The sequence below is a fragment of the Nyctereutes procyonoides genome, unplaced genomic scaffold (genome assembly GCF_905146905.1).
Source record: "Nyctereutes procyonoides isolate TBG_1078 unplaced genomic scaffold, NYPRO_anot_genome, whole genome shotgun sequence".
In the NCBI taxonomy this organism is placed as follows: Eukaryota; Metazoa; Chordata; class Mammalia; order Carnivora; family Canidae; genus Nyctereutes; species Nyctereutes procyonoides.
In genome coordinates this window covers 2972323-2993718 of record NW_026575023.1, presented here as the reverse complement: position 1 = coordinate 2993718, position 21396 = coordinate 2972323, and the positions used below count along the sequence as shown (strand labels likewise).

Here is a 21396-nt window from a genome sequence, read left to right as displayed (position 1 = left end):
GTATGGCAGGCGATGTAAAAGACACTGGGAATGGCATGAGAGGTTAGGGGAGGGGCAAAGGGTTGCAATTTTAACAAAGTGGTCGAGGTAGGTCTCAGTAAGGAGGTTACATCTGGGTAAAGACTGACTTCTGGATGAAGAAACCAAGGCACAAAGAGGTTGAGTGACTTGCCTATGATTACACAGCTAATGAATAAAACAGCCAGAATTCAACTCTAGGTGTCTGATTCCAATCCTGCTTCAGAATCATCTGGGAAGCTTGCTTAAAACAAAGATGCTAGGGCCCAGGGCTAGGGGTAGGGCCTAGATTTCCTAAGTACAAGTGACTCCTATATACAGTCGTCCCCCTTATCTGTTAGGATACATTCCAAGACCCCCAGTGCAGGCCTGACATCACAGTAGTGAACTCTATATATACTATGTTTTTTCTAATACGTAATGCCTATGATAAAGTCTAATTTATAAATTAGATACAGTAAGAGATTAACAATGCAGTAAGACAATTATAACAATATTCTGTAATAAAAGTTATGTGAATGTGGTCTTTCTCTCAAAATACTTTATTGTACTAGGGCACCTGGGTGGCTCAGTCTTTTAAGTGTCCAGCTCTTGATTTCGGCTCAGGTCATGATCTCAGGGTCATGGGACTGAGCCCTGCATTGGACTCTGTGCTCAGCATGGAATCTGCTTAAGATTCTCTTTCCCTCTCTCTCTGCCCCTCCCCCTACTTGTGCTTTCTTTCTCTGTCTCTCTAAATAAAATTCAAAAAAAGATTTTATCATCTTATACTGTACTCACCCTTCTTCTTGTGATGATGTGAGATGATCAAATGCCTATGTGATGAAGTGATACGAATGACATAGGCCTTATGACGGAGTGGTAGGCTATTACTGACCTTCTGACAATGGGTCAGAAAGAGACCATCTGCCTCCAGACCACAGCTGACTGCCAGTAACTGCAACCACTTTATGCAGAGACAATGGTACAGTACAGCTCATGACCAGTGCTTGCAAGAACAACTCCAACATCTTATTCAATTACAGGCTGTGCTCTATACGTTATTACTACAGTTGTTGGTTGATTTTACTTGGCCCACTTTGAATGTCAGTTCAAGAAAAACATTTTTTCTATGTAAGTACTGGGTGTACAGTGATGAATTTAACAAATCTCTGCTTGTGTGGAGTTTAGAGTTTTGTGAGATTAATACCATATTTCACAAACTGTGTATATCTAACACAGTTCTTTTTGAAGTTTTTCTGTCACGATAATGTTCTTTATAATTTTTTTTTCCTTTTCTAATACAGAATCCAATCCAGGATCACACACTGTATTTAGTTGTCATACTCCAGTTTCCATAATTGGGAACAGGTGTCCGGTGTTCCTTTGGCTTTTTTTTCCAAAGCAGTGCCCGTTTTGATTTTTGCAGACTATAGGCCAACTTGCCTTGAAAATATGTCTCGGTTTGTGAAATACAGGTTTGTCTAACTCAACATGTGCCGTGTTGGACGTGGCTCAGATTCACCTGGAACTCAGTGAATGTCAATTCAAGAACAACTTTTTAAAAACACCAGATGGGATCTCTGACTTTGTTGGAGGACAGAAGGATATGGTTTCAATGTGCTTGTATACTAAACAAGTTAACATACCCTCTCAAATCTCTATTTAGAAAACTGCAGTTTTTGGCAAAAGGCAAGAAATACATTTTTTTTTAAGATTTTATTTATTTATTCATGAGAGACACACACACACAGAGAGAGAGACAGACAGATAGACAGGCAGAGGGAGAAGCAGGCTCCATGCAGGGAGCCCGACATGAGACTCGATTCTGGGTCTCCAGGATCACGCCCTGGGCCAAAGGCAGGCGCCAAACTGCTGAGCCACCCAGGGATCCCCCAAGGCAAGAAATATTAACAAAGTATAAGACTGGGCAGCTCTCCTTATAATTCCTCTTTATTTCAGCCACTGGGTTGTGAAGGGCCAATGCTTTTTATAACCACAGCTTGTTTCCAACTAATTTTTACTCACCTTCAGTTGCACTTCCTCTTTTGGCAAAACAAGGGTGAATTTCGCACAATTCTTTTCAGTTGAATTCTGGTCAGTAAGGCACGTGAGGTCTATTATGTCTAACTTGTCAACATACTACAAAGGTAAAGGAAATCTCATTAAATTATTTCAGGGGTAACATACATTAGGTAGCAGGCGGGAATATAAGTAATCTCTTCCTCTCAACTGATTTATACCTTGCATGATATCCTGGTTTTCAACTGGGCATTGCAACCCTTTGAATCCAGAGGGCATTTGGAAAATGTATTATGTGGTGGTCCACTGGACCTGACTCTTACAGGTTTGCAAAAGCTGATTTTTTTAATGTTTAGGAATTTTGCAAGCCAGCGACTACACACAGCCATTATTAAAAATTAAATTATATAAACATATAATTATTTTTAAAATAAAGATACTTAAAATTCAAAACTCAGTATTTTCTAATTATATTACTAAAGTGTATTCACTATGCTCTCTAGGTAATTTACATCTTCATTTCTGTTTGTACTGTACCTTCCCAATTCGGCAAGGTCACATTGATAGGCTGAAATCAGCTATGGTGGGAGTATTTACATCATGGAAATTGGCAAACCTCACAAATTAGGGCTTGATTTACTTTAAAATTGTTAATAATTTTTAACAATTGTTAAAACTTTTTACAATTACTTTACAATTGTCAGTTGTCCTAGAGGCCAGCAATTTATTGTTTTCTGCAAAGGCTAGATAGTAAATGCTTCTGGCTTTGTGGACCACACAGGGTCTCTGTTGCAAATTCTTGTTGTTATTTTAATACACACTTTAAAGATGTAAAAACATATTTTTAGCTGATAGACTGTACAAAATCAGGCCACAGGCTAGATTTGGCTCAAGGGCCACAGTTTGCTGGACTCTGATTGAGACATAAGAAAGTAAAGGAGAAAATGTTAATAATACAGATGAAACTTTAAAGTTTGTTTTGTCTGAAACTTTTTCATTGTTAACAGAACAAAAGATTGACAAAATATTCTTCAATAACTCAAAAACTCTTGTTACTCCACAAAGATCTTGCCCCATCGTTGAAAAATAGGTGAAGTTCTGATATGCATAAGTATTGCTTTGCTTTCCTCTTATTCATTAATGTAAACAAAAATATCAGCCAATATTTGTGTGAAATGTCATATTTAATGACAATACATTTATTAGGGAAATGGCAAATTGGACAACTCCATTTATCAAATCATGACTGAACTGCAAACATAGTTGCCTGTGGATCCGAGTTCAGAAAAATCAGTGAAAATAGTCTGTGAGAATCAATTGCTTATATGGAAATTACAATAAAGAATATTGTGCATTTTATTTTTTTAACTGTGTGCTACACATTCCTTATATCAGTCATGTTTATAATAAACTTATGTACATATATTCATACATATAATTCTTTCCAGAATGCCGTTGTTCGATGCTTATTACATGCCACTGGTTATGAGGATCCTATTAAGAATTTCCTATCTTATCCCAGTACAATAAAAATATTTCTTCTGAACGATTGTTATATATGGACTGGTCTGTACTCAACTGGCCAGACTTGCTTTTTAGTATTAGATCAGAACCACCTCCAGTAACTGTAGTAGAGTTTTCATCATAATTTTTTTTTTCCTGAATTAGCCTCATTCTTGACTTCTTTTTATTTTCCTCTGTTTTGCCCAATATAACTTATTTTGCCATGTTATTTTATGTCTCCTTATTTTATTTTTCTGAATAAAGTAAGGCATAAAAATAAGTAAATTTTTTTCCAGACTGATTCCTGTATTGATGAAGTTGAGGGCAATTTGGGTTGACCTATTTATTTTCAATGAACAAAGAGCAGTTAAAAATGGAAGGAAAAGTATAAGAGAAGCAGGACAGAATTTCAAATTACACAGAATCTTTTTCTGATAGATTGTCTAGATCAAGCTAAGTGAATTTTGCTGAGACAAAGAAGGAAGCAACAGAGGAAGAGGTGGCCAAATTAGATAGAGTGCCATAAACTGATCTATTGATTAGAAGGAAGGAAGTTATATCTTTTTTTTTTTTTTAAATTTTAGTGTTGAAAAGAGCCTTAAAGGTCATCTGTTTAATCTACTGCCATCTGATGTTTGAATCTCCTTCAGGGTATCCCCCCATATAGCCATCCTGTCTGTACTGGAGTATCTCAACAACATGAAACTCATGCCTCCCATGCCACGCTGCCTGCTAGTAAGCATTTCCTTGTATTAAGGCATGGTTTTTCCTCCAGAGAATTTCCAACCATTAGTCCAGTCCCCTTTCGCTGCAGTAACATGAAACAAATTCATGGACTCTTTCACATGACTCCTGATGGCCTTTCAAATGTTTAAAAGCAGCTTAAAATTCTTTCCTCCTATCAGCTGAGTATCACCAGTTCTCACCTATCTCTCCTATCTCTGTGCTACCTCCTGACATTTTCACCCAAAACATTTCCTAAAGCTTGCACTCTCTTAACAAAATTGGTAGATGGACAATTCTGCAGTATTTCATTGTAATGGTCTTCTTGGCATAATGGTTAAGAATGCTAGCTCAGGATCAAGATCTGGATGATACCCCTTTAATTAACTGCTTAATCTTGCACAATTTCTGCATCCTGAAACTTGACTACAGTGATGATTAAATAGTACCCACTCCGTGGAGTTGTTATGAGAACTGGATGACATATTACATATAAAATACTTGAATCCTTACTCAGTGCCAGCTGCTCTCTTCAGTCCTTGCATTCACTATCTCATTTAATCCTTTTGCTGACCTCATGACCTGGGCTACTCTTTTCATCCTAATTTTAGAGATGTGAAAATAAGCATGTTGGGCAAGATCTTTCATGTGGTATTCTAGGTTTATTTCTATCCCTTCACCACACAGTGCTCTGTACCAGAAGACAGACCGAGGCGGACAACATCAAGGACCCCTTACCCTCTGACTTCCCACTGGGTTGGACTCTGGTCAGAAGACCGAGGAGGGTGAGCTATTTATCATCCTATGCGATTGTTTCCTCAGTCAGAGATCATACCCTCTCAACACACTCATCTGCGTACACCTCCCTTCACGGTTCTCCCACTTTTTCTTCCTCTCCTGGGCTTTATAGTGTGGGCATCATGACTAGTCTCCGAGTTCCGTTCTCCCCCTTGTGGTTTTCCTACATCCTGCCCACCACTTTGAATATAGCATCTTCATGAAACTTTCTTCAAAAATGCCCATTTTGAGGGGTGCCTGGCTGACTCAGTTGGTAGAGCGTGAACTCTTCACCTTGGGGGTTCGAGCCCCACATTGCGTGTAGAGATTATTTAAAAATAAAATCTTTAAAAAAAATGCCCAACTGGAGACGTCATCTGTTTCCTGCCAGTTCCCTGTCTGATAGACTGAGACACAGAGTTTAGGTGACTAGCCCCAGAGCCCACAGTTAACGGGGGCAGGACCAGCATAAGCCCCCTGGAGAGCTGGCTGCAGGCACTAAGCTGGGCTGCCTCCCGCCAGGTGGTAAGACAGCAATAACTGCACTCTCCCCCTACGGGACTGTACAAGGTACAAGCTGGGGCTTCAACAGCTTTGCTCACATCAGTAGGAAGTTGGAAGGCACAACAGAGGAATTAGTTTTGTTAAAATTTATTATGGTATTTGGGGACATCTTTATACAAATCTTGTCTATCCAGAACTCTGGATCATTTTAAGTTTGTGGTTTTCTCTTTTCTTTTCTTTTTTTTTTTTTTTTAATGACTTCTGGTTAGTTTACCACCACTAATGGTACCAAAATGCCTGCAGATAGAATACATCACAAAGGCTCTTTTTTCCTATTCTTTCATTAGGTCTGGACATGTAATAATGATGTGCTAAGAACTGTGGGCTACTACATCCATGGACCAAAATGTTTATATTTAAACAAGTGACTAGATCATAATATCCCCTAGGGGCATAGCAAGGTAGGCAAGCATTTGGCATGAAAATACATTTTATTTGTGGAAAAAACTGAAATACACAGTTGTCAATGTTTGTGGGGAAGTTGAAATATAAGTCAATTATTTGAAATGAATACTAATAAATAAATCTCAGAATCTATTGTTATTCTCATGCTTAAGCTCTTAGAAGTCCTTTTTACTTATGTTTTTGTCTCCCTATAGGAAAATTAAATTGTGACATATTTTATATTACAAGGCCTTGGGGGTCATCTATTTCCTTTCAGATCATAACTGCATGCTACAACAAGACAAAAAGATGGGGGGAAATTAAGGCTATTTCATGGCTTTAAACAAGTTGTATCCAGATATCTGGCTAAAATTTTCAGATTTTGGGGTGCCTCGGTGGCTCAGTTGGCTAAGCTTCTGCCTTCAGCTCAGGTCATGATCTCAGAGCCCTGGGCTCCCTGCCCAGCGAGAGGCCTGCTTCTCCCTCTCACTCTGCCCCTCCCCCTGCTTGCTCTCTCTCTCCCTCCCTCTCAAATAAATGAATAAATAAAATCTTTAAAGAAATAAAATTTTCACATTTCAGCTAAGCTTCTATTATTGGGATCAGAAAGAAAAAACACAAAGACATGAGTTTATGCCTTCTCTTAAGGTGCCATGGAAATTTTACTGTGGATCTTATAGGTCTTATAGCTGATAGCCCCCACAGACATAATGTTCTTATTTGAATTACTTTGACTAGAATATCTTTACTCTCGGAAAACAGAAAACCCCAAATGAATAAAACTATTGACAAGTCTATATTAGGAAAAAATGAATCAGCTGAATATGTTTAACTACTTACTTTTGGGCTTTTTTTGTCAGAATAAAAGAAAAGCGTAGTTCCTCTCAACTCTGTCCAATAATGTTTATACTCCTGTGGGAAAGAAATTATAAGCATTATTTCATTGGTCTATATTCAACTAGTTTCCTATTAATATTTTTCTTGATAACTTTATTAATTGCTGTTGGATATAAGGTTCCTTTTTATCTTGAGATAAGTCACCTAATTTTACGGCTTAATTTTGCATCTAACTCGATCAAATCCTTCACAAGTTTATTTTAGTATAAGGTGAGAGGTAAGGATGTAACTTGATTTGTGTTTATTTATTTTTTTTGATTTGTGTTTAAATAGATCATTTTTCAAAACTTTCCCCATTGATTTAAGATACTTGACTTTTTATGTGGGTTTCAGTGGAAGCTTGCACCTGTAAGAGGGGTCATTTAAGGGACCAGGATAGGACAAGCATTAAATGTCTACGTTGAATGGCTTGGTGAATGTAAAGCACTTAGCAGTGTACATGGCTCATATTTTCAGTTCTAGAAACAGTATATGTTTATATAAATAAAGGCAATGTGAACAGTTCATAGTCATAAAAATAATTTCACATCATCAAAGCTAAACTTTGAAGTCCAAATTTCATTCATGTGGTGAACATTTCATTATTGCTGCATTCACATTATTATGGGGCTATGGAAATACAACTCTTTAGTTTAAAAAATTTAAATAACCTAGTCTCATTTCACTCAAGCGAAAGTTTATTTAAATGAGAGGAAATTACATTTTATATGAAGACTGGCTCTATTACCGAAGAATGGCAAGGGGGTTTTGAGAATAAAATCCTTCCACATCTATAGACCTTCATAACCAGCTGTTTCCAAAAGTTTGTTTTTAAAAATTCCAGTTTCATAGACATGTTGGTCATTCCTTCCTTTAGGGTTTAATAAGCTCAATTTTTATGCCATGTTGGATTATCTTGACTTATATTAAGGCTTAATAAAAGAGAATTACATGACTTCTTTTGCTTATGAAATGTGAAGACACTTTTATATATTATGGTATTTTGTGTCTCTTTAAATGGTGACATACTGTTTATCCTTTTTTTTTGACCAGCAAAATAAAATGTTTGTCACCTCTTCAGAATTTACATACTTCTTTTCTCAAATAATGGCAACTCTATAACCCATCTTGTTTTTATTTGTCTTGGCTTCCCTGAAGCTCAAGATTAAATTCACTTGAATTACAACAACCATCTTTCCCATGTTCTTAGTAGAACTATTTTCTTTTTTCTTCATGACTGATAAGATGCTATTTTAGTTAGCTTCTGTGTAACAAGCCACCCTAAAACTTAGTGGACTAAAATAGCAAATGTTTTCTATTTCTCATCATTCTGTGGCTGGCGGATGATTCTTTTGAGTATACTTCACTGTGACTGGTCTAGGGTGGCCTCACTCACTTGCCTGGGGTTTTAGCTGGGATTGCAGAACTGAGAGGAATGTATTGGCCTTTGTTCCCCAGTTCCTGGCATAGAGATCTTAAAACTCTTGGAATTTCCTGAGTGACGGGAGTGTTGTTGTTATTCATAATGAGTCCCTGTAATACTTGAATTTATACTAAAGAGGTGACTTAGGATGGTGCCCCTGGATAGCTTCAGGATAGGTCTGGTGGCCAGAAGAACAACTGATAAAAGGCATGGAATTTTCAGCCCCACCCACCCACCTCTAGGGAAAAAGGGAGGTGGGCTGGGAGATTTAGGTTTCATAAAAACTCTTGGGGATCCCTGGGTGGCGCAGCGGTTTAGGGCCTGCGTTTGGCCCAGGGCGCGATCCTGGAGACCCGGGATCGAATCCCACGTCGGGCTCCCGGTGCATGGAGTCTGCTTCTCCCTCTGCCTGTGTCTCTGCCTCTCTCTCTCTCACTGTGTGCCTATCATAAAAAAAAAAAAAAAAAAAAAAAAAAAAACCTCTTGAACAATGTGATTTGAGGAGATTCCTAATTAGTGAACACATTCACATGCTGAGAGGGAGATGTAGCCCAACTTAATAGCAATCGAAGCAAGTGTGCTTGGGACCCTTCCAGACCTTGTTCCACGTACCTCTTCATCTGCCTGTTCTTTGGTATCCCTTACCAGGAAATGTAAATAAAGTGTCTTCCTGAGTTCTGTGGGCCATTCTAGTAAATTATCAAATCTTAGAAGGGTCTCACAGGAACTATTTTTCTTTAAGATTTATTTATTTAGGGGAGCCTGGGTGGCCCAGTCAGTTGAGCGTCTGCCTTCGGCTCAGGTCGTGATCTCGGGGTCCAAGGATTGACCCCCTCATTGGGCTCTCTGCTCAGCAGGGAGTCTGCTTCTCCCTTTCTCTCTGTAAATTTGTTCTCTCTCTCTCTCTCTTCTCTCTCTCTGTCTCGCATGCACGTGCTCTTTCAAATAAATAAAGAAAAAAATATTTATTTATTATTTTAGAGAGAGAGAATGCTGGCAGGGGGAGGGATAGAGGGTGAGGAAGAGAAAGAATCCCAGGGAGACTCCCCACCAAGCCCAGAGCCCGACACAGGTCTCTCTCCATCTTCCGACCTTGAGATCATGACCTGAGCCAAAATCAAGAGTTGGATGTTTAACGGAATAGGCCATGCAAGTGCCCTGGGAATTCTTGATTTCTAGTGAGTTGGTCACAAGTATGGGAGGCCTGGGATTTACAGCTGGTGACTGAAGTGGAGGGCCGTCTCGTGGGACTGAGCCCTTAATTAAGCTATGGAGTCTGCACTACATCTGGAGAGTTTCAAAACTGAGCTGAATTGTTGAACACCGTCTTGGTGTCCAGAGAATCAGAGAAGTGGGGGTTGGTGGTGGAAAACACCCCATTGAGACAACTGGAGTCTCACCCCATAGGGTCTTGTTTCCAGTCAGGTAGCCTAGACTTATTCACATGCTGGTAGAAGGATTCCCAGGAACAGGAGAGAGCCAGACCCCACGTGCGAGTACTTTCTAATCTGCTTTTGTCACATTTACCAAAGCATGATACAGTCCAGACTTCAAGGGGTAGAAAAATAAATTCAGTCTCTTTATGGAAGAGCAGAACAGTCACATTTCAAAGGGAAATGCATACAGTGCGGCTTGAACAAATCAGTAGTATTACTGTAGCAGCCTACCTCAGGGGCAGAGCTGGAACGTAGGTCAAGTTTCTTTGTCCAAGCCCAGTGGTCTTTCCACTCCATCCCACCTCCTAACTGACAGCTGGCTATAATGCACCATAAGGAACCTGCTGATGCCTCCTGAGCCAAGAACAAATTAACATAGAAAAGACCAATTCAAAGGGGCATAGGATTGAAGGATCAGCCAATAGATGGCCCCCAAAGGAGCAATTATGAAATTAGGCAAAGCGATTCTTCTTCTTGTCTGAAATCCAGATGCCCAATGTTTATCTAATGCATCTCAGAGTCAAGCAGTTTAAAAAGGCCAGAGAACAAACCTTGCTTTCCGCCCCATCAGAAATCTTTTCTTTCCCTCTTTGCACATATGATACAAAGTGTTTGTTACTGGCATTGCAATAGTACACTGCCTTGTTTCTCTGTTGCCCTCTGACACACTGATCTATCCAGCACAGTGCAGGACAGTGAATTATCCCCTCCCCAGATGGATGAGTTTGGGGGACAATATATTCAACTCAACTTCTTTCTGTCGTCTCTGGGCTCAGCCTACTGGAAGAGAATATTTTGCTCTCGTCCTGCCATGGGGCAAAGGGTCTCCAAGAGGAGCAAGCTTGTGGTTCTTTTTCTTTTTTAAAGATTGATTGTTTGAGTGAGTGAGTGAGTGAGTGAGTGATTCATGAAAGACACAGAGAAAGAAGCAGAGGGAGAAGCAGGCTCCCTGTAGGGAGCCTGACATGGGACTCGATCCCAGGACCCTAGGATCATGACCTGAGCCAAAGGCAGATGTTCAACCACTGAGCCACCCAGGTGCCCCAAGCTTGTGGTTCAAAACTGAGTCAGGAAGTGACTCAAGGTAGCTCAAGCCTACCTAAATCTGGGATAAAGTGTTAGCATTGTTTGGGTCATAAATATAAACCACATATCAATAGATTTTTTTGATGATAAAAATGCCTAACTGTTCTTTGTGGGATTCCTCTGTCTTAATTTTTAGCTATTTTCATACTTGGGAGACAAAAAAATCCCCATAAATATAAAAATGTACAAAGCAGGGGAAGTGGGAGTAACTGCTAATGGGGTTTCTTTTTAGCATGATGGAAATGTTGAACTAAATTGTGATAATGTTGTACAATTTTGTGAATGTATTAAAAGCACTGAGTTATAAAGATGATGATGATGATGACGATGATGATGACTACTACTACCGTGGCTCCTGTATGAGAGTGCACTGTTAAGGGGCCAAGGATACAGGGAGACCCCAGACCTCTGCTCTTGCTTCTTATTTAAGGATTAAATGGAATAATACTGTATGTAAAGTACACAGAACCTGGGGCATAGCAAGTGTTTCATAAATGTTAGTCATTTAAAAAAAAAAAGCATTGCCTGATCACTCATATTATTAACAGGTACTTAGCATTTTTCATTATTTATTTGATATTTTTGCACATGGTGATGTGTATGTGTATGACAGTGGTGTCATCTAAAAAAATCTCCCAAATAGGGATGCCTGGGTAGCTCAGTGGTTGAGCGTCTGCTTTTGGCTCAGGGCATTATCCCCAGGGGTCCTGGGATCCAGTCTCACATCAGGTTCCCTGCATGGAGCCTGCTTTTCCCTCTGCCTGTGTCTCTGCCTCTCTCTCTCTCTCTCTCTCTGTCTCATGAATAAATAAATAAAAACTTTAAAAAAATAAAATAAAAATAAAAATCAATTAAAAATCTTCCAAATAGAACTTTTTCAGTGGGATTCTGTATGAGAAGGGGAGGATATTTTGTGAGTCAGAATAATGAAACGCATTGCCATTCACTAATATTATGAAACGGTGCTTTCATGTTGTCTTAAATAGAGAAATAAAAAACTACATTGAGAAACTTGGCTTGAGAAGTTGCTAATATATCCTGTCTCTATGATTAGGCAGATGTTCTGTAAAAGCCATGAAAGCATCTAGGTACTCTGTTGAAAAATACTTGAATTTTCTCAGGTTTGTCTTTTGATTAATAATAAAACAATTCAAATTTGAGGAGGGAAGCTTTTCTTTAATCATATCTATTTTTAAGGCCTCACATTCTGCTCTACTGGTAAGCCTCTGCAATGCAAGGAGCCAGCCAAAGCTACACTGTATTTTGGACCTGCAATTGGGTGAGGGAGAGTGAGAAGAGATCAGAATCCAGGCATTTTAGTGATTGTGGCGTTTTACTGGTGTATGGCATCTAAGATCAAGTTCAAACTGGAGATTCTATGATTCTTGGAGGAAAAGAAAGCAAGAGAATACGTTGAAGTCAAAGTGTACTCTGTTGATCGTCTTCATTAGCCTCATGAGTACTGAACTGCCCTAAGACAGAAAAATTAAAATCACCAATAGACAGTTTTTTTCTGTATGTACATCCATCTGTGCTTCTAACAAAAATTACAGAAGTGTTCAATCATGAGAGAATGATATGAACTGAGTAGAATTAGCCAGGGAAAAATAAGGATTTTACTGGTTGGGCCCCTGGGTGGCTAAGTCATTTAAGCATCTGACTCTTGGTGTAAGGTCAGGTGGTGATCTCAGGGTCAGGGGATGAGCCTTGCAGAGGGCTCCATGCTCAGCAGGAGTTGGCTTGTCCCTCTCCCTCCTCCTCTGCTCGGTCCTTCAGCTCTTACACGCTCCTGCTCTCAAAGAAAATCTTTAAAAATAATGAAAGCTTACAAAAAAGAGTTTTGCTGGTAAACAAACCAAACATAGATTCATGTGAAAGATTAAAGAGGGTTTATTAAGTGGAGGAAGAACAAAGCTCTGAGTTGAGAGTAAAAGCAGCCTGGAGAAAAAGATTTCAAATAGCAATAGGTCCTGTGAACTCCTACCACAGCCCCACAGCCACAAACCTAACAGATCAAACTTGTATTCAGAATGCAGAGATCACAGCCTTGATTCAGTTTCTGATAAGCTCTTTTGAACATACCAGTATAATCTGAGTCATCTATAAATACAATGTCAATAATCAGTCCCTAGGTATATATTTATATCTATAGAGATATGCAAATATTTTAAAATTAATTTCAAAGAATACATTTTTGAATGAAATGCATTTAGCAGGGTTTTTTTTTTTTTATGTTTTAGCAATCATTTGTGTTGAATTTCTGAAGAAAAGGAACTGAGGGGATCCCTGGGTGGCGCAGTGGTTTGGCGCCTGCCTTTGGCCCAGGGCGCGATCCTGGAGACCCGGGATCGAATCCCACATCGGGCTCCCGGTGCATGGAGCCTGCTTCTCCCTCTGCCTGTGTCTCTGCCTCTCTCTCTCTCTCTCTCTCTCTGTGACTATCATAAATAAATAAAAATTAAAAAAAAAAGAAAAGGAACTGAAATAGGATTTTGAGTTTATCACTAGCTTCATAATTATTAGCTGACCAAGGTCACTATCTCATTTTTATTCAATTAAACAAATATTTTTGAAAATCTACTGAGTTTACTATTGATCTCAAGATGATAACGTTTCTTTTTTTTAAGACTTTATTTATTTATGAGAGACACAGAGAGAGAGATGCAGAGGTACACACAGAGGGAGAAGCAGGCTCCATGCAGAGAGCCCAATGTGGGACTCGATCCTGGAACTCCAGGATCATGCCTGAGGCTGAAGGTGGTGCTAAACCACTGAGCCACCCAGGCTGCCTGCTAATAAGAGTTTCTAGTGATTAGGTATCCCTAACCTTTGGAAGCCCAAAGCCCACAATCAAATGGAATTAGTTTAGTTTGAGAGGCAGCATGATGTTAAATGCTTTGTAATGAAATTCAGTCTAGGCTCCTTAACGGATGAGGAACCTTGAACATAACCTTCGTGCTACAACTTATTCATCTATGAAGTGAATAAAATTTCCACCCTGAAGAAGTGGAATACCATGGATACCGTGAGGACCAGAGCAACAGGACATTAAGAGCCTAGCATAGTATCTATCATACGTCAATACCCATTATTATATAGTCCATATGATCATCACAGCAATCCATTCAGTTATGCAAAGGAGTAATAATCTATTTTACAAAAGAGGAAACAGATGAAAAGATCTACAGGAACTGCCCAACTTGCATATTTGGACTGATATATTTTTTTAAAGATTTTATTTATTTATTAATGAGAGACACAGAGAGAGAGAGGCAGAGAGAGAAGCAGGCTCCATGCAGGGAGCCCGACGTGGGACTTGATCCCGGGTCCCCAGGATCACGCCCTGGGCTGAAGGCGGCCCTAAACCGCTGAGCCACTGGGGCTGCCCCTTGAACTGATATTTGTATCTCCTGGCTCTCTAGTGCTCTTTCTTATTGATGGAACTAGTAAAAATGGGTTATAATGTTAAGTTACTCTCTATCCTCTGTCCCTAATAAAAAGTTCTGATTCTTTTTTTTTTCTGTGAGCAAGTAAAGTGCCTTTGTGCAATGTAGGATGCTGTATAGTGGCTCCAAGGTGGGGCACATAAACTCCAGAGGCGTGCAAGATAATTCCATTGGGGAAGGAAGTTTTAGGATACCTAACTAGGGCAGCCCCGGTGGCTCAGCGGTTTAGTGCCACCTTCAGCCCAGGGCGTGATCCTGGAGACCTTGGATTGGGTCCCTGCGGGGAGCTTGCTTCTCCCTCTGCCAGTGTCTCTACCTCTCTCTGTGGGTTTCTCGTGGATAAATAAATAAAATCTTTAAAAAAAAAAAAAGGATCCCTGGGATCCCTGGGTGGCGCAGCGGTTTGGCGCCTGCCTTTGACCCAGGGCGCGATCCTGGAGACCCGGGATCAAATCCCACGTCGGGCTCCCGGTGCATGGAGCCTGCTTCTCCCTCTGCCTGTGTCTCTGCCTCTCTCTCTCTCTCTCTGTGACTATCATAAATAAATAAAAATTTAAAAAAAAGGATACCTAATTATATTTCATTTATCTTTCTTAATTCCTTTTCTGTATATATTAAGCAATTTTCTTGAAGTATTAGTACAAGAATACACATATATAATTTCTAAATAAATTAATATTCTTATATTGAAGATCTGTGCTTGAAAATGTTTTCTTGAATGTGATATTTAAAAAAATTTGGAGGTTACTGGCACAAAGGAGATAGCCCTAAAATTTTTCTTAATGAGTTGGTGGCAATTAGAGGACTAGTCAGAGAGATGTTATTCTGATACTATTATGGGGACAACATTCTAATGTTCAGGCTAATAAGAAGACATATTATACATGTTGTTTTTGATTTCAGCGTATCACAGATTGAATAAACTATGAGATATTGCCCAAGCTCTCTCTTATTTTCTTTCCAACAGTTCCAGGAAATTGAGAATTATCCCCACATGCAAGAACTGTGTTTTCATCGGTTTCTTAATAGATCTTATTATCAAATCTTCTGGATCAATCCAAAATTTTATTGCTGTGGTTTAAGTAAGTAAGTCTTCCCACATCATCCTTTCCACGACGATTATGTATTTTAAATGGATTCTTGACCTGGGATCCATGGTCTTTCTGGAATTGCATCTAAAATGGTGTCTGTTGGCACCTTTTCCTGGGGGCAAAGTTCCTTAAATTCTTAAAAGTGCCCCTGTCACAAAACAGCTAAGAAACACCTAAATGTGTGATCTCTGTTATATCTTCTTTAGCTTAAATGTTATGAATTTCTTCAGCAAAGACCCTTACTTAAAGTTTTTGTTTTTGTTTAAGATTTTATTATTCATGAGAGACGCACAGGCGGAGACACGGGCAGAGGAAGAAGCAGGCTCCCTGAGGGGAGCCGGAGGCAGGACTCCATCCCAGGACCCCTGGATCATGACCTGAGCAAAGGCAGAAGCTCAACCACTGAGTCAGGCACCCACATGCTCCCCTACTTAACATTCTGCAGAGCAACCCAACTTCCTCTAGCCCATTTTCTTTAAAGACAACCCTTTTATGTACCCCAGGCTCACCCTCACTTTCAATGGTTCCCTGGCACTTTGCTGCTGCTTGCCTAGGAATCCCAGTATTTTCCTTAGCTTTTTCTCCCAGCTTCTATTCTCTACCATTGGAGCCCTGTGGCTCTCCTTTGAGCCATATTACTGGTTGACCCTTGAACAATGTGGGAGGTCAGGGACGCTAACCCTCCTGTACAGCTGAAATTGTGTATCACTTTTGACTCCAGAAAAATATAATTACTAATAGCCATTGTTGATTAGAAGCCTTGCCAGTGGGAGGCCTGGATGGCTCAGCAGTTGAGCGTCTGCCTTCAGCTCAGGCTGTGATCCCAGAGTCCTGGGATCTGGTCCCACATCCCACATCAGGCTCCTCGCAGGGAGCCTGCATCTCCCTCTGCCTATGTCTCTGTGTCTCTCGTGAATAAATAAAATCTTTTTTTTTAAATAAATAAAATCTTAAAAAAAAATAAAAAAGCTTTGCCAGTAACACAGTTGTTTATCACATACTTTGTATGTTATATGTATTATATATTGTATCTTTAAATGGAGTAAGTTAGAAAAAAGAAAATGTTATTGAGAAAATCATCAGGAAGGAAAAGTACATATGCAGCACTGTACTGTATTTATCAAAAAAAAAAAATCCAAGTGTAAGTGGACCCTTGCTGTTTAATGGTCAGCTGTACTTATGGACTCAAAACTGATTTTAGTATGTTAATAAGAATAGGAAAATAATGAAATGGAAGGAGAATGAATCTAACCTTTTGTGTAAGCCAGGTATTTTATGTTATCTCTGAAATCCTTGAAACCCCCCTATAAGGAAACATTATTGTCATTTTCTTGCTCTCTTCTTGACAAACAAGTAAAAGATACATTGCTATGAATTCAAGTGGAAACACAAGCAAATTTCATCAGAAATATTTATACCTATAGTTTATTCTTTCCATTTCAAAACATGTTCTCTAAGAAAAGGTAGAGTAGCAATCAGGTAAAGAAGTCATCACCCCTTACTATAAACTAAGCTTCTTGAAGGGATTTTGTGTTATATTCTTAGAAGTCAGTTTGAGGCTTGGTACATAGGAGACACATGATAAACAGTGCTTGAATGAATAATTTAATTGAGCACCTGCTGTGTCCCAGGCATAGTACCTTGTGTTGTGAGTCGTATTTTTCTCCTTTTAATAGTTTGAGAAAATTAAATCTCAAGGAGACATAATAACTTGTACAAGATCACAAGCTGTTTAAGTGACAAAACCATTAGGTAAAGACATGTTTTACTGATTGTCTAAAATCCTTGTTCTTCTGCTAACCACACCAATGGAATGCCTTCTTTCGATATTTTTTTAAACCCTGATATCAGAAATAGTTATTACGAACACTTTGATAAACATTTAATAACCAAATTTAAATCAGAAATTAGAAATTTTGTTTTCCCAAGTCCCCTTTCCTGGCGAAGTGTAACAATGTGGCTAACCTGTTGTGACAAGATAAAATTCACTTTAGAAACACATTGGAGGAATGAAAAAATATTCTAATGTAACTGCCAATTTTACTAATACATGCTTAACACCCATAACAGTATAAACTACCACATCTTTGCAAAAACCTTGAATGTGCTATTACAGACATTTTCACAAACACAATTTTTCTGTTAATAAATCTTCAGAAAAATATACATTATTATCATTATTAAACATTTCTATGACGTTCTTTTTTTAAAATTTTTTTTAATTTTTATTTATTTATGATAGTCACAGAGAGAGAAAGAGAGAGAGGCAGAGACATAGGCAGAGGGAGAAGCAGGCTCCATGCACCGGGAGCCCGATGTGGGATTCGATCCCGGGTCTCCAGGATCACACCCTGGGCCAAAGGCAGGCGCCAAACCGCTGCACCACCCAGGGATCCCTCTATGACGTTCTTGAAACAGTTTTTTCTATTTAACTATTAAAATTTCATAAAATTGACCTAACTAAATTATTTTTTTTGTTAATAACAAGCTCTTTCATGTTTATTTCTCTCATTAAATTTTTTTTTACTATTTAACTGTTAAAATTTCATAAAATTGACCTAACTAAATTATTTCTTTTTTCATTAATAACAGGCTCTTTCATGTTTATTTCTCTCATTAATTTCAAATTCTCCATAATTGGTATTTTAAAGGCACTGATTTTAACTAATTGTAAGTTTTCATTTTTACAATTAAAAAATATGAATTGCTTTTTGAATTTTCTTACAGTGAATGTATTTATGTAGCTTAGTGTACATATTATCCATACTGCACCCACATATTATCTTTTCAAGTCACTATCTTAATGTTTTTAGAATATATAACTATACATAATGCTAAACAGTATCAATTTTATAATTCTCATAAATTTTTACAAAAGTTTAGTATTTTTTTTAAAGATTTTATTTATTTATTCATGAGAGACACACAGAGAGAGGCAGAGACATAGACAGAGCGAGAAGCAGGCTCCTCACAGGGAGACCGATGTGGGACTTGATCCCTAGACCCAGGATCATGCCCTCGGCCAAAGACAGATGCTCAACCACTGAATCCCCCAGGCATCCCAAAAGTTTACTATTGAAAAATAATTTTATTATTATTTGTAAACTACAAACACTGAGAGTAGGAGCAAAAGGTTTCATTTCAGTCATAATATTTTATCTTAATGGTACACGTCATCATGGAAGCATACTAATAAGTTGCAGAAAAAATATAGGAAATATTTTATCTTCTAAGCTGAAATCTTCTGTAATATTTAAATAAATTCTTTGGGGGAATTAGCTTATTAAATTTTTTTACATTATTAACCTACTATTAGAATGTTATAGATAATATATATAGACGTATGTGTTTAAGCCATACCTTGTCTTTAAATTATGCAAAATCAGCATCATATTTCTGAGCTCAAGGAAGAGGATTTAATCGCAACAGACACAAGGAGGCCCTTGTCACATCATATCAACTCATCATGAAATAACTTATATTAATATAAATGTTGCTAGTTTAACATTATCGTCTATGGACTTACCTGGTATTCTGACCTCTTGACTAACAAAAACCCTTCAAAGTACAAAGGTAGAGCAGTAATCTTTAACCTTTCTTGGAAGATCCTGCGGGGGGCTGGTTTCGGGGGCTTCTTAGCCATCATACCCTCTTGGTGTGTGGTTTGATTTCAACTATATCCAGTCTCAAACAAAATGAGATCTCCTTTGTGTGAGAGGAAAAAAGCAACTGTTCAAAGAGGAAGTCCCAACTCGATATTTAACCACCAACAGTACACACACACACACACTTTTTTTTTTCCTTTGCTTTTTGTGAAGTGAGAAAGAACAGGCATAGACCAACTTTGAAAGGGCAGTTTCTGTGTCACTTTAGAATTACTTAGGATTACTGTCGCAAAATAAACAGAAGATTAACATCACCAGGGGATGAAAAGAACCAATGTGGTGATTATGGACTTTGGAGGAGTCATCAAGGTCACATTTGTTTTCTTCCACCTTTTCTTTTTTATTGATTGCTTTCCATTTTTATCCCCAGGAGACATAGCTTTAATTAACTCAACTTAGTTAAAAATTACTTCACAAAATAATTTTATTAGTACTATTTCTGTTGTAAACCTTTTAGGACTGAGCTTTGCATATATATATATATATATATATATATATATATATATATATATTTTTTTTTTTTTTTTAATGGAGTTCCTTATCCCATGACCATTTTGATGGTCCACCAAATACAAACCACTGTTATGGGAATATGGGACTTTTTCCTTTTTTTGTCAATAAGAATTTTGAATCTGTGAATTACCAGTAGATATTTAGCAAAATATGTCTGGCACAGGAAGAATATTTCAAACTTTATTTTGTCCTTTTATGCTTTCTGAGTTGTGTATCACTGATGCTATGATGCATAGATGGGGTCTCTACAGTTACCTAGTGAGATTTAAAGACCTACACTGGGGCCAAAATGCATTCAATAGTTGCATGTGGAAAAGGGTCTGTGAGAGACTGGATTTGGCCCAGCACTGTGCAAGGGATGATGGGAGAAGGGAACACTGGAAGGAATACGAGTATGTTTTGCAGAGATCCTGATAAGTTCCACGATTTCTTATTTCACCCTCTGTATTTCAGGTTTACTCTAGATTTAGTATAGCCCAGGCCTGAGCATTCTCCCCAGTTAGACCAGCTGATTCTTAGAAATCAAAATAAGGCAGGAATCTCCAGTCTGTTCCTCCTTTCCTTATGGTGACATCACATGGTTTTCCCAGCCAGTATGGGTTCCACTGGATATGCATCTGTAGATATGTGCAGCCAAATTGTCTATAGCATGAGGTACAACAGTATAGATGGCTTATCTGTAAACTAGAGCAGAATGTTTAATACATCATCAAAATGAAAATGTTTGAAGCAGAAATTGGGAGTTGAAGATTCAAAATTATTCCCTTGCTTTTGTATTAAGTCAAAGCCTGCTTCCTATTATTACTCAAACCATCCAATGATAAAATACAAGTTCAGCTTTTTTTTTTTTTTTGAGACAAAACAGTAGTACCCTTTAGTCTCAATGTAATAGGAAGATGAACTGAATGACAAGGGAAAACCTCCTGATTTGATGAATGACCTAATCCACCTTCTTGGCAGCTGGTAGCTGGTATAACCAGGGAGGAACTGAAAGGAATGATGGGAACTGAGAAAGGAAAGAAGAAGGGGAGGGAGATGAGATGTATATTGCAAGGCACCAGTAGGTGGAATATGAGAAAAATAGTCATTGGCTTTATGGCCAGAGAGTTTCATGGGAGAAAAGAATCCCTCTAGAAAAATGTAAACATAGCAGTATTTCTGAGACATAATCACCTAATTATGTCTCTCTTTTTTTTTTAAGATTTTATTTATTTATATATGAGAGACGAGAGAGAGAGAGAGAGAGAGAGAGAGAGAGAGAGAGAGAGAGACAGGCAGAGCGAGAAGCAGGCTCCAGGCTCCATGCAGAGAGCCCGACATGGGACTAGATCCCGGGTCTCCAGGATCACACCTTGGGCTGAAGGCGGCCCTAAACCGCTGAGCCACCTGGGCTGCCCATGTCTCTCTTTTTAAAAAAACAAGAAAATTAAAGAAAAACTAGTTTATCAGCCTCTCTAGTTTGCTTATTTGCAACTCACATTGTTAATAGACTAATGTTCAAATTATGTCTTCCTAAAAAAACCCTAAGATGCAAAAATCCTGCTGAATTATTAGCCAGTTAGACCTGTCCAGTTCCCAACATCATAGTACAACTGTATCATTACAATGGAAATCTTAGGTGGTGAATAGTGAATTTGTAGAGAAGGAATCATAGTAGAAATCAAATCAAATCTCAATTTGAGTGTTGAGAGAAAAGCCAATTTTGCTACCAACTGGTTCTGAGACCTTGAACAAACCATTTAACTTATCTGGGCTCACAGCTTCTTCTTCTCTCCAGCTGCAATAGGTTTCTCAATTGTCTACTTTTCACATTTTTTTCTTCTCTGATTCATTTAAAATGCAGTCTAATCAAGTCACTCCCCTGCTCAAAACACTTTGATGGATTCTCAC

General features: G+C 38.5%; 1 protein-coding gene across 2 annotated transcripts in view; it reads right to left on the bottom strand.

Moving 5' to 3' along the window:
- The window catches only part of STAP1 (signal transducing adaptor family member 1), a 41944-nt gene that overhangs the window by 15451 nt on the left and 5097 nt on the right, over positions 1 to 21396 (bottom strand). The window contains exons 2-4 of one of the 2 annotated variants that reach the window (XM_055342577.1): positions 18855 to 19033; positions 6811 to 6882; positions 2026 to 2139 (exon numbers count right to left, since the gene is read on the bottom strand). In XM_055342577.1, coding sequence (XP_055198552.1) covers positions 2026 to 2139; positions 6811 to 6882; positions 18855 to 18974 — 306 coding nt within the window. In that variant the 5' untranslated portion in view covers positions 18975 to 19033. Of the gene's footprint in view, positions 1 to 2025; positions 2140 to 6810; positions 6883 to 18854; positions 19085 to 21396 lie in introns of those variants that run through there. The other variant, XM_055342585.1, reaches the window with a different exon arrangement.